The sequence below is a fragment of the Panthera onca genome, chromosome C2 (genome assembly GCF_046562875.1).
Source record: "Panthera onca isolate mPanOnc1 chromosome C2, mPanOnc1 haplotype 2, whole genome shotgun sequence".
Lineage (NCBI taxonomy): Eukaryota > Metazoa > Chordata > Mammalia > Carnivora > Felidae > Panthera > Panthera onca.
Window position 1 is genome coordinate 5,147,251 of NC_138347.1, and position 12,237 is coordinate 5,159,487.

Below are 12,237 nucleotides of genomic sequence, written 5' to 3' on the forward strand. Positions count from 1 at the left end.
CTTTGTGATTGGCTTTTTTCACTTAGCATAATGTCGCCAAGGCTCATCCATGTCTGTATCAGGTGTCAGTATTTCATTTCTTGCCATTACTGGAGAAACTTCCACTGAATGGACGTACCAGATCTTGCTTATCTGTTCTTCGGTTGATGGACGCGCTGGTTGTTCCCACACCTGGCTATTATAAATAATGCTGCTCTAAACACCTGTGCACAAGTTTTTGCAGGCACACGTGTATCCATTTCTCTTGGGTATATGCCTATGGATGGGACTTCCTGTGGCCTGCAGAATTAAGCATATGCTTTTTAGCATGAGATCTGATATCACTTAGGATCTAGACTTTATAACAAGTATCTGAAATGGAAGCTTCCTGAGATCACCCTCCAAGCCTTGGTTGTAGTGTCCCCGGGCCTTAGCACAGTGCTAGGCCAGTAGGAGGTGGTGGGTGAGTGTGTTCAGAGTGAGTGAGTCTGAAGACTCTCAAGTTCCCTTGCTCACGTTGTGCATCACTCTTATTTCTGTCCTGAAGTTCCGATTATCCGGGATCTTCTCGCTTCTCTCCTGCCTGTGATTGACTCCGTGTCCTAACTTGTTTATGCCCCCTGCCTAGAATTTCCCTTCCGCTTCTCTTCTTGAGAGTTGGCCTCATCTTCCCCAGGTCGGGGTAGTCTCTCTCATGGATGCATCCGTAGCATTTCGTGAGTAGTTCTGCCACAGCGCTCAGCAAAGAATTTTCATCTGTCTCTTTACTGACCATGGTACCCCCTGGACGAACGAGCGATTGTTTCTTTCATGTCTCTTCACCTCGCCAGATCTGAATTTTCAAGAAAGCAATATAGACTTATTTTTTTCTTTTTAGTGTAACATTCTTCTTTCTGTTGTCACTGGAGCCCTGCTTATGCCATCTGTTATAACGTGATAAAACGTGGAGAAATCTGTACATGAAAGAACAATCCTCCAAAGCCCCTTCCTTCGGCATCCTTGGTGTCCGTACCCCGGGATTTTATACGCTGAATGTTGGAGCGAGAGTATGCCAAATGTTTTGTTTAGCTTTCTGTTATTAAACTGCAGTTGGTTTCTGGGAAGTTTCACACGCACGTAATTCACAGCGAGATCGCCTGTGCCCTTACTGGAGGGAGCAAATGTTGCTGTATTTAAAGTACGTGCAGCATGCTATAAAATGAAGTACTATTATTTAAGCAGATGGATGGTCCCTTAGATGGAAGAAACAGAAGCTGCTGGAATGTAGTTTGGGTTTTCTTTTGCCTGTGGCCATATGATGTGTATCTTAGAGAATGAGTTTATGTTACGTTATTAAACCCAGTGGTGTGAAATACAAAGACTAAAGTGAAATACCTTAAAAATGTAAGGAGAAGTGACAGTAATCCCCCGTGGGTCACTTACCTCCTTAACTATACTAGGATTAAACATTTATTTTGCGTTTTTTCTTGCAGGCATTTGAATAATTTCACATTTATATATGAAATATTTCTCACATACATTCCTGTGTTCAAAGACTATTCTTAACAAGGCTAACTTTTGTGAGACAGGAGAACGAATTCAAATATGACTAAATTTTATTTAGTTCAAATTACCTAAATCCAGTTGACAGAAGAGTAATGTGGGAACAAAAAAGAATCTGGTGGAATTAATTAGCCTCAGAGAGTGACAGTTTCCTCCCTCCTAACAACGTGTTTGGGGTGATGTCAGTTTCCTAGAAAGCTCAAATGTAAAATCACCGTGCTACTCTCAGCATTTTTATTTGAGTTGAAAGCTGTAATGTTTAACTATTAACTGTGCTTCCGATCTGAGCCAATTTCTTAGTTAGCAATAATTTTCATATTCTGATTTATGGAGCATTGCTAAAGATTTAGTTATGGTTGGGAGAGAAAGCCATCAAAGTTACTACTTGATGAACAACCCCCCCCCCCCCCCTTGCCTGTCTTCTCTTTGAGTGAGTCTGTCACTTTTACAAAGTGGCTTTTTCTCCACCATCTTCTGGCGTGGTGGTGTTTCCTCCATGGTGTCCCCTCTTTTCTCAGCTCAGAAGTAGTCAGCACTGGTTCCAGTGGGCAAGCTGGTGGACACTTCCGCTGAGACAGATCAGCAGGAAGCGGGTGGATGTTCAGATGAGATACCTGGGGGTTGCTGACTGTCCTAAACACAGCTTCTCCGGGATTTGGCTTTACAGAGGAAAGGCAGCCATACGCTGAAAGTAAATCTTCATCAGAAAGACCGAATCTGGCCTCTGTGAGCTCCTAGCCCTGAATCCACGGTCAAGTGACAAAATCCCCACCTCTTCTTCCGTAAAGTGGAGCCTGTGCTCTCCTGGCAGAGCTCCTGTTCACAAGACTAAAAGAACACCTTGAGGATCACAGCATTGCCTGGGATGGTATAGGCGCTCAGTAAATGATATTCTCATCTCTGCCCAGTGAGACTAATTCCAGGCGTCGAGGGTGTCTTTTCTCACGTGAATATGTGACTAAGAGTGCGTTTGTTTTTAGAAAGTCACATAGAAGCACAAATGTCTGCGAGGTAGGTCTTCAAAGCGTTTTAAAACCTTTGGTTAATTTTTGGATTCTAGAAGTTGTTCCCTTTGTTCATGGAAGTGACACTGTGACTACTGGTTACCGAGTGCAGCATAGGCACTCAGTAAATGAATTAAAAAGCCAACTATGTGTGAAGAGGTTTGCAGATATCTTACTCGTAGCAATGAAAATAGTTTAAATAACTAAGATCAGGAAAACAGTTCAGAGAATCATGTTATATAAAATCTGCATCCACTATTTACTTGGAAGGTCTGTATAGAAATATGGAATCTTGTATATGAAACGGTGTTAAGAGAATGAAGCATAGCCTATAACAATTGCATGGTTTATGTATTCGCATTATTACATAGAATTATCGTAGAGGTGCATACGGCACGTGGGCAGATGGACCAGAAGAGGAAGCTGCCACGGGCCGGTGGGATTGAATGATACAGCTGTCAAAGTTCTCATTTTCACCACTGCCCATTTTTGAGTAAAAAATGCCCTGTTGAGGGGCGCCTGGGTGGTTCAGTCGGTTAAACGTCCGACTTCGGCTCAGGTCACGATCTCACAGCTCGTGAGTTCGAGCCCCGCGTCGGGCTCTGTGCTGACCGCTCGGAGCCTGGAGCCTCTTTCGGATTCTGTGTGTGTGTCTCTCTCTCCCCCTACCCCGCTCATGCTCTGTCACTCTCTCCCTGTCAAAAATAAATAAACATTAAAAAAAATAAAAACAAATGCACCATTGCTTTGATGCTATTTGTAGAAAATCAGTTGTGCTTTTCAAAAAAACGTTTTACATGCAAACGTAGATTTTCATTTGTAAAAATTGTGACTAATTTCATTCGAGAATATGGCTCAGTGTGGCTCCCACCCAGAGCAATTTAGCCCTAGCAACTGGATCCAGTCCTTCATCCTTTTAGCTTGTGCTTATCAAGCACCTGCTGGCTGCCAGGCTCTGCACTCTAGGTGACAGGGTGAGCGAATCATGACACTTTTCTCAGGGGTCTTACGTTCTAGAGGGGGAGACAAACAATAGAGGAATACGAAACACAGAGCATGATTCCCAGTAGTGGTCATTCCTGTGGAGACAGAGCAGGGCGTGGGGAACGGGCTGGTAAGTAACCTGTCACAAGTTAAGGTCCAGGGTAACTTCGCAGTTTGTGTACAGAGTGTGTGAGATGAGTTGACGCCTTATTTGTTCGTACCGGCCTCTGTGTCCACAGTGGAGCAATTTTGAATGGTTTCGTTGTAGTCAAACCTGGCGATTGTTTATCAGAACAACCTTCTGAGGCCAGGCTGACTGAAGGCCAAGTTCAGAGCGTGCACCTCCCTGACCAATTCTTGTGTTGTCTTCTTGTAGTTTTCAGTGAGGACCTTCACTCCAGCCTCTACTTTGTCAATGCATCTCTGCAAGAGGTAGTGTTTGCGAGCACCACGGGGACCCTGGTGCCCTGCCCCGCTGCAGGCATCCCTCCTGTGTCTCTCAGATGGTACCTAGCAACGGGCGAGGAGATCTACGATGTCCCCGGGATCCGCCACGTCCACCCCAACGGCACTCTCCAAATTTTCCCCTTCCCTCCTTCAAGCTTTAGTACCTTAATCCATGATAATACTTACTATTGCACAGCTGAAAATCCTTCAGGGAAAATTAGAAGTCAGGATGTCCACATCAAGGCTGGTGAGTACGTTTCCTCTGCTTTGTTCCTTCTGTGCCTGCTTTGGGGGGGTTGGGGGAGGTGGGCGTTGGCAAACAGTAAACCATCATCAGCTGAGGACCAATGAAAAAAACCCTGTGGTCGGATCATTCGGCACTCCTGACAGCTTCTTTGAGACGTCAGAGCATCCCTTGACGGGCTTTCAAAATGCCTTGTGTCGCTGGAGCTAAGACGTGGAATTAGCGATAGCAAGTGGGTGAAGTTCAAGCTGCAGACGTATTGTGTTTTGACTGATTGATGCTCTGACTCGGACTTTCAGTGTCTCAAGTCCACTGTGTTTGCTTCCTGCCCTGTCTCTGCTCTTTCCTCCCCTAGAGGCAGGCAGTGTGGGGGCGGGGAGGAAAAGGGGAAGAGAGGAGGGACACAGAGCTGAAGTGGAACAAAACTTTGGCATCAAGGTGTGATGTAACTGGAAATGAAACACACAATAGGTCTAATATTCTTGTATTCGTGAAATTAAAAAAGGAGCATTTTAAACTTTTTTCGCTGTGTCACAGGTTGCTGGAATATTGTCAATGAATAAATCCTGAATTGGTTGTATTCTTTTTAATACCTTATATGTATGTGTATATATATATATACATATATATATATATATACCCATATATGTATACACATATATACCCATATATATATATATACCCATATATATATATATATATATATATATATATACACACACACACACACGCCCAAGTGGTCTCCAGCAGAGAACCCGAGGTGGGGCTTGAACTCACGAGCCGTGAGATCACAATCTGAGCCGAACTCAGATGCTTAACCCACTGAGCCGCCCAGATGCCCCAATTTCTATAAGTCAGCCAAGGAATACAGTCTGAGATCCACAGACATAAAAAAGTTACACATACAGGACACATTGTGTCATTTTACAGATTGAACAAAGCCCCGAAAAACTAACTCACAGCTAGATTCTAGTTAGCAAACAGCATTTTAGGTTTTTTTAAGCTTCACCCTACAAATACTACAGGAGACTGACACAATACAAGGTCAGGGCAAAGAGAAGGTGGCTCTGATTGTTATCTTAGGCCCCAGGTAGCTGGGGGAGCCTGGTTATAATTTCTGTGGCAAGTAAGGAGATGCTTCTTGAAGGCTTTGCAACATGAGCAAATTATGAGATGTTTCTGGATTCCTGCATATGATCTCTTTGATGTAAGCAATCAAACGTTAGACTACAGTTCATTCTGCTAGTGACTCATTTTCCCAACTCTGTTTTGATCTCTGTGACAACGCTCACGAATCCCAGCACCTGAGCAAGAACGTACTCGAGAAAGGAAGAAAAAGATGGGCTTTAATCAGCAGATATGAAAAGCTGATACCCCGAATAATTAAAATAAAGCAAATGCAATTTGTAGGGAGACCTCTAAACCTGACAGTCAGGAGGACATAGGGAGTGCCTTTCACTTGACAGGCTGACAGTGTTCATGATGTGTTTACAGAAACATATTTAGAGCCTACAAAGCGCCACTTACAGAAGAACCTGGGACTTCAAACAGCTGTGCTTGTGTGTGTGTGTTAATGCGCTGTTTCTGTCTTGGGTTTCTTGTCAGATAAGGAATTAAGTGCTTACTCCTGTCTAACTGCCGTTTTTGAAATTCGTCATGGAATCGATTGCTTTTGCGTGCCACTGAATGTGTCGGGGGGGGTGGAAATCACATCGCCTTGTCTGGTGGCTGTTCCTTCCACTTCTGCAGAAGTACATTCTTGCTGTTCACGTGCGCGTATTCCCGACATCGAATCGTACTGAGTACACGTGCAGCAGACAGACGTGTGTTTGCTGCCTCGGTGTGGACTCACGAGATGGACAGGCATGCTGCCCAAATGCAATTTATTTTCCCATTTGACTTTCCTTCTTGTTGTGAAGACATTATGACTGTAATGGTCTTTTAGCTTTTTTTATTGGATGCTTGAAAATCTGGTTTCCCCATTTTTATGTAGATGCTCGTGTAGAACCGGATGACCGTTTGCAAGAGCAGGTGGTGGGTGACCGGTGACGCTACCCAGTGACAGGTATAGGGTAGAGTTGAGCAGAATGGGGGCTGGCCCCCCGGGTGGTGCCTCATCTCAGGTCTGCGTGCCTCAGTGTCCCTCTGGATTGGGGCTGGGATTTTCGTGGAGTAATCCTTTAGGTAAAATGGCCTCATAATCCCTCCTTTGGTGGTTCAGGGAATTCTCATTCTTGACGTTTTTCAGTGACTTTGACTTAGGTGTTGGTGTCACCAAAGCGGGATGGTTCCTCTGTCATGATGCAGGAGTTTTTACGTCAGTACCCAGGATTCACAGTCTCGCTGCTTAGAAGAATGAAGTGGACACAAAATGAGCTCCAGGCAGAAGTTTATTAGACTGTAAGATTGAAAAGTAAGAAAAATAGGAAAGCTCTCTTTACAGAGAAGGGCCCTTTGAAAGTGAATGCCCCAGGACCACAGGCAAGGATCCTTGTCGTAGAAGGTTCTGGTCAGCCCTCCCCCCTCCCTTTCCCCTCGGTCCCTCTCAGGTCCCACCCTTATGGGCCTCATGGCTCTAGGTGCTGGGGTGTCCATTCCTGATTGGCTCTCATTGTACGAGGGGTGGTCTATGGCCATACTTAGGTCTTTTGTCACATTCCTGAGAGAAACCTGAGGGGGAGTAGGTGGGTCTGTTACATTCGTAAGAGGAGCCTTACGCCTGGGTGGGGGAGGGGGGTTTCTGTGGTCAGATACTCCCAGCATTGTTCCAAAATAGGACTCCCCCCACCCCGGGACCTCCGGTCCTAATCTTCCCCTCTGGGCCTGTTTTATCATACCTTTTCCTATCATAATGTCACATGAATCTGCAAGGCTGGTCACCTTGCACATCAAAGACCTTCTTCCCCTTTCTGTTCCAAGGACAGGATGCAGAATGGAGCTGTACTTCCCCTGGCCCGCCCCTGGCCCCCCCCCCCCCCCCCCCCGGCCCCTAGCAAGTAGGGGCCCATACTGCCCCTAGCAGTATGACCTTGGGCAAGTACCAAGAAATTCTAGTGGTTGTTTCCTCCTTCATTGACTGTGGCTGGGGCTCGAACCCAAAACTGTGAGATCATGACCTGAGCCGAAGTCGGAAGCCCAACCCACTGAGCCACCCAGGTGCCCCTCCCCCAGCCCAGTTTTAGTAAAACTCGTACTCAGTCCTCCCTTCCCTTTGACATCTGGCCACTCATAGTTCTGATCAAGTTCCTCATTCTTACTTTGATGTGTGAGTCTGTCCTACCTTTGGCCTTGATGTATCCTCTTGGTAAATCTTCCTCCTGCTGAGACCCACACTCTGCCCTTTGGCTAGAAAACCCCACTTCTCGCTCTATTTGGAGTTGAGAAAAATTTCTCTCCGAGCCTGCTGGAATAGTTGTGAGTCCTATTACAACAGTCTTGAATAAAGTCTTCCTTTACATTTTAACAAGCATCAGAATAATTACAATTTTTTTCTTTAACAATAAACAAACTATGGTGAATCTATACAATGGAATACTATTAAGCAATGTAAAGAAACAAGCTACCGAGTTTTGAAAAGACAGGGAAGAACCTTAAATGCATCTCACTAAGTGAAAGAAGCCAATCTGAAAAGGTTATAAACTGTGTGATTCCCACTCATACACATTCTGGAAAGGGTGAAACTATAGAGACAATAAAAAGATCAGTGGCTTCCAGGGGCTCCAGGGGAGGAAAGGAGGGACGGATAAGTGGATAACAGGACATTTTTAAGGCAGTGATGCCTCCATTCTGGATGATACCTTAATGGTGGATACATGGCATTCTTTTTTTTTTTTTTTTTTAAGTATTTATTTATTTTGAGAGAGAGAAGAGAGAGAGAGTGTGCAAATGTGAGTGGGGAGGGGCAGAGAGAGAAAGGGAGAGAACACCCCAGGCAGGCTCCCTACTGTCAGCACAGAGCCCAGTGTGGGGCTCGAACTCACGAGAGCCGTGAGATCATGACCTGAGCCAAAATCAAGAGTCAGACACTTAACCGACTGAGCTACCTAAGCGCCCCTGCATGATATTCTTCATGGAACGAAAGAACCTTCATGTAAACTATGAGCTTTAGTTAATAACAATGTATAAATACTACTCATGAATTGTAACAAACGTATAACACTAATGCACTAATGCAACTTGCTAACCATGAGAGACTGCAGGGGTGGGGTGAAGAGAGCGTATGGGAACACTCCGTACTTTCTGTGAAAGTTTTCTGTAAACCTACAAATGGCTCTAAAAAATAAAATCTATTCCAAAAGAAGTGAAAACATTATTTCGGGGAGCTTGGTATACAAACACAGTCCCCAAAGGAATGGATGGGAAAACAAACAGACAAAATAGATGAAGAGTGGAAATACTGGCTAAATTTTTTCAAATTTGATAAAAACCATAAACTTGAAGATCCAAGGAGCTCAACAAACCCCAAGCACAAGGTACACGAAGAAAATTCCACTGACGCCCATCAGAATCAAATTTCTCAGGACCAGTCTAAAGACAAAATGTTAGAAACGGCCAGAGGAAAAAGACACGTTACACAGGGAAGAATAAAAACAGGAACAGCAGCAGATTTCCCTTCAGAATCAATGTGAGAAGACAGAGAAGCAACACCTTTAAAGTACTGAAAGGAAGTGTAATTCGTAAATCTAGAAATCTATGCCCACTAGAAGTATTTTTCAAAAATAAAGGTGAAATAAAGGCTTTTTTTTTTTGGACACACGAAAGCTGGAAGAATTTAGCAGCAGCTGACCTGCGCTTGTAGAAATCTTAAAGGAAGTTCTACCATCATAAGATAAATGGCTCCTGATGGGTTCTTGGATCTGCTGGAAGGGAAGAAGAATGACAATGGTAGCTATATGGGTAAAGAAATTACGTTTTTCTAGAATTAAAGTATAACCGACATGCAATATCCTATTAGTTTCAGATGTACCTCATAGTGATTTGATATTTTTACACATTAAAAGATGATCTTCCTGGTAAGTCTAGTTACCACCCATCACCACAAAACGTTATTACAATATTACTGAGTCTGTTCCCTGTGCTTTACATTATATTCCCATGACTTATTTATTTTATAACTGGAGGTTTGTACCTCCTAATCCCCTTTACCTAGTTCACCTCCCTGCTCTGGTAACCAGCAGTTTGTTTTCTGTGTCCATAAGTCTATTTCTGTTTTGTTTTGTTTGTTCATTTGTTCTATTTTTTTTGGTTTTTGTTTTGTTTTTTTTTTTAGATTCCACGTATAAGTAAACTGATGTGCTATCTGTCTCTCTCTGACTTATTTCATTTAGCATAATACCCTCTAGATCTGCCTATGTTGTCGCAAATGGCACGATTTCATTTCTCTTATGTCTGAGTAATATTCTGTTTTATACACACACACTCACCCCCTCCCCCTATATTCCTTATCTTCCTGTCTGTGGACACTCAGGTTGCTTTCATATCTTGGCTATTGTAAATAGCACTGCAGGGAACATAGGGGTGCGTATATCTCTTTGAACTGGTGTTTTGTTTTTGTTTTGGAGAAACATGCAGAAGTAGAAGTGTTGGACTGTATGGTGGTTCTGCTTTAAACTCTTTGAGGAACCTTCGTACGGTTTTCCCTGGTGGCTGTGCCATTTTACATCCCCACCAACAGTACATGAGGGTTCCCTTTTCTGTATGTCCTCGCCAACACTTACTATTTCTTATCTTTTTGATAATAGAAAATCTGAGCAGTGTGAGGTGATACCTCATTTCCTTGATGATTAATGATATTGAGGATCTTTTCATATGCCTGTTGGTCATCTCCATGTCTTTGAAATGCCTTCCCAATCTTTAATCAGATTGTTTTTTTGTGTTTGTTGTTGTTTGATATTAAGTGCTATGAGTTCTTTATATATTTTGGGAATTAACCCTTGTCAGATGTTTGATTTGCAAATATCTTTTCCCATTCTGTGGGTTGCCTTTTCATTTTTGATATGGTTTCTTTCACTTTGCAGAAGCTTTTTAGTTCAATGTGGTCCCACTTGTTTATTTTAGCTTTACTTATCCTTGTATGAGGAGACCCGTCCAAAAAAATATTGCTAAGACAAATGTCAAAGAGCTTACTGCCTGTGTTTTTTTTTTTTTTTTCCCTTTTCTAGGAGTGTTGTCTATGTTTTCTTCTAGGAGTTTCTTCTAGGAGTTTCTAGGTCTTACATTCAAGTTTTTAATCCATTTTGAGTTGATTTTAGTGTGTTGATATGGTGCAAGAAAGTGTCCAGTTTCATTCTTTTGCATGTGGCTGTCCAGTCTTCCCAGCACCATTTATTAAAGAGATTGTCTTTCCCCCCTTGTATATTCTTGCCTCCTTTGTCATAGATTAATTGACCACAAATGCATGCGTTTATTTCTGGGCTCTCTGTCCTATTCCATTGATCTATGTGTCTGTTTTTGTGTGAGTACTATACTTTCTGGATTACTATAGCATTGTAGTATAGTTTGAAATCAGGGAGCATGATACCTCTGGCTTTGTTCTTTCTCAAGATTGTTTTGGACATTCATGGGCTCTTATGGTTCATAAAAATTTTAGGATTCTGTGAAAAATGCCATTGGAAATCTGTAGATGGCTTTAAATCATAATTTTTTTGGTATTTATAATAGATTCTAAAAGATTTATAATCTTTTAAAAGACCATCTGACTATTTAAACAAAAATAATAATAATGACTTGTGGAGTTTATAACGTATGTCTAAATAAAATGGATGGTAATTAATAGCATTAAGGCCTGGAGTAGAGATGTGGCAGTATAATATTGTAAGGTTATTTTTTTATATGTGAAGTTGTATAATATCACCTGACTATAGATTATAAGTTACAGATGTATAGTCTAAGATGTACAGCATCCGCTAAAATAGCAAAACAGAGAATTATGACTAATAAGCTAATCAAGGAGGAACAAAATGGAACGACTCAAAAAAATTTCAGTGCTAAACATATAATGAAAAAATAGGAAAAAGGAAACAATAGATGGTGAAAATAGAAATAAAATAACAAGATGATGAATTTAAACCTAACCATACCAATATTCACATTAAATATAAATGTTATAATTATCCCAATTAAAAGGCAGCAATTGCTAGATTAGATTCAAATACTGTTTAAAAGAAGTGTACTTTATTTTTAAAAAAAATTTTAAAATATTCATTTACTTTGGTAGAGAGAAAGTGAAAGGGAGAGTGCATGTGAGTGGGGGAGGGGCAGAGAGCGAGGGAAAGAGAGAATCCCAAGCAGACTCTGCGCTGTTAGCATGGGATTCAATCCCATGAACTGTGAGATTATGACCTGCGCTGAAATCAACAGTCAGATGCTTAACTGAATGAGCCACCCAGACACCCTGAAATGTACTTTAAATATAAAGATGCAGATATGTTAAAGGTAACAGGATGGGAAAATATGTATTATGCTCATCAAGTCAAATACATTTAATCAAAAATATCAGAAGAAATCTAGAGTAAGTACATTAATATCAAAGTGTATTTCATAGCAAAGAATATTACCAGGGCTAAAGGTCATTTCATAATATAAAAGAGTCATTTAATTCAGAAGATATTGACCATTCTAAATGTTTATGCCCCTTAGGTCAGCACTTCAAAATACATGAAGTAAAAACCAGTCATGGCCAAATTATGGAAAGAGCCCAAATGTCCATCAACTGATGAAGGCATAAAGGAGATGTGGTGGTACACACACACACACACACACACACACACACACACACACACACACACAATGGAAAACTAATCAGCAATGAAGAAGAATGAAATCTTGCCATTTGAAACAATGTGGATGGAACTAGAGGGTAGTATTCTAAGCGAAATAAGTCAGAGAAAGAAAGATACCATATAATTGCATTCATGTGGAATTTGAGAAACACAACAGATAACATTGGGGAAGGGAAGGAAAAATAAGATAAAAACAGAGAGGAAGGTAAATCATAAGAAACTCTTAAATACAGAGCACAAACAGGATTGCCGGAGG

The 12,237-nt window shown here is 41.9% G+C and overlaps 1 protein-coding gene across 2 annotated transcripts in view; it reads left to right on the plus strand.

Annotated features, from left to right (window-relative positions):
• DSCAM (DS cell adhesion molecule) overlaps positions 1-12,237 on the plus strand; it is a 762,026-nt gene that overhangs the window by 131,643 nt on the left and 618,146 nt on the right. For both annotated transcript variants that reach the window (XM_078452754.2, XM_078452755.2), the window contains exon 2: positions 3,886-4,203. In XM_078452754.2, the coding sequence (XP_078308880.2) occupies positions 3,886-4,203 (318 nt within the window). The remainder of the gene's footprint in view (positions 1-3,885; positions 4,204-12,237) is intronic.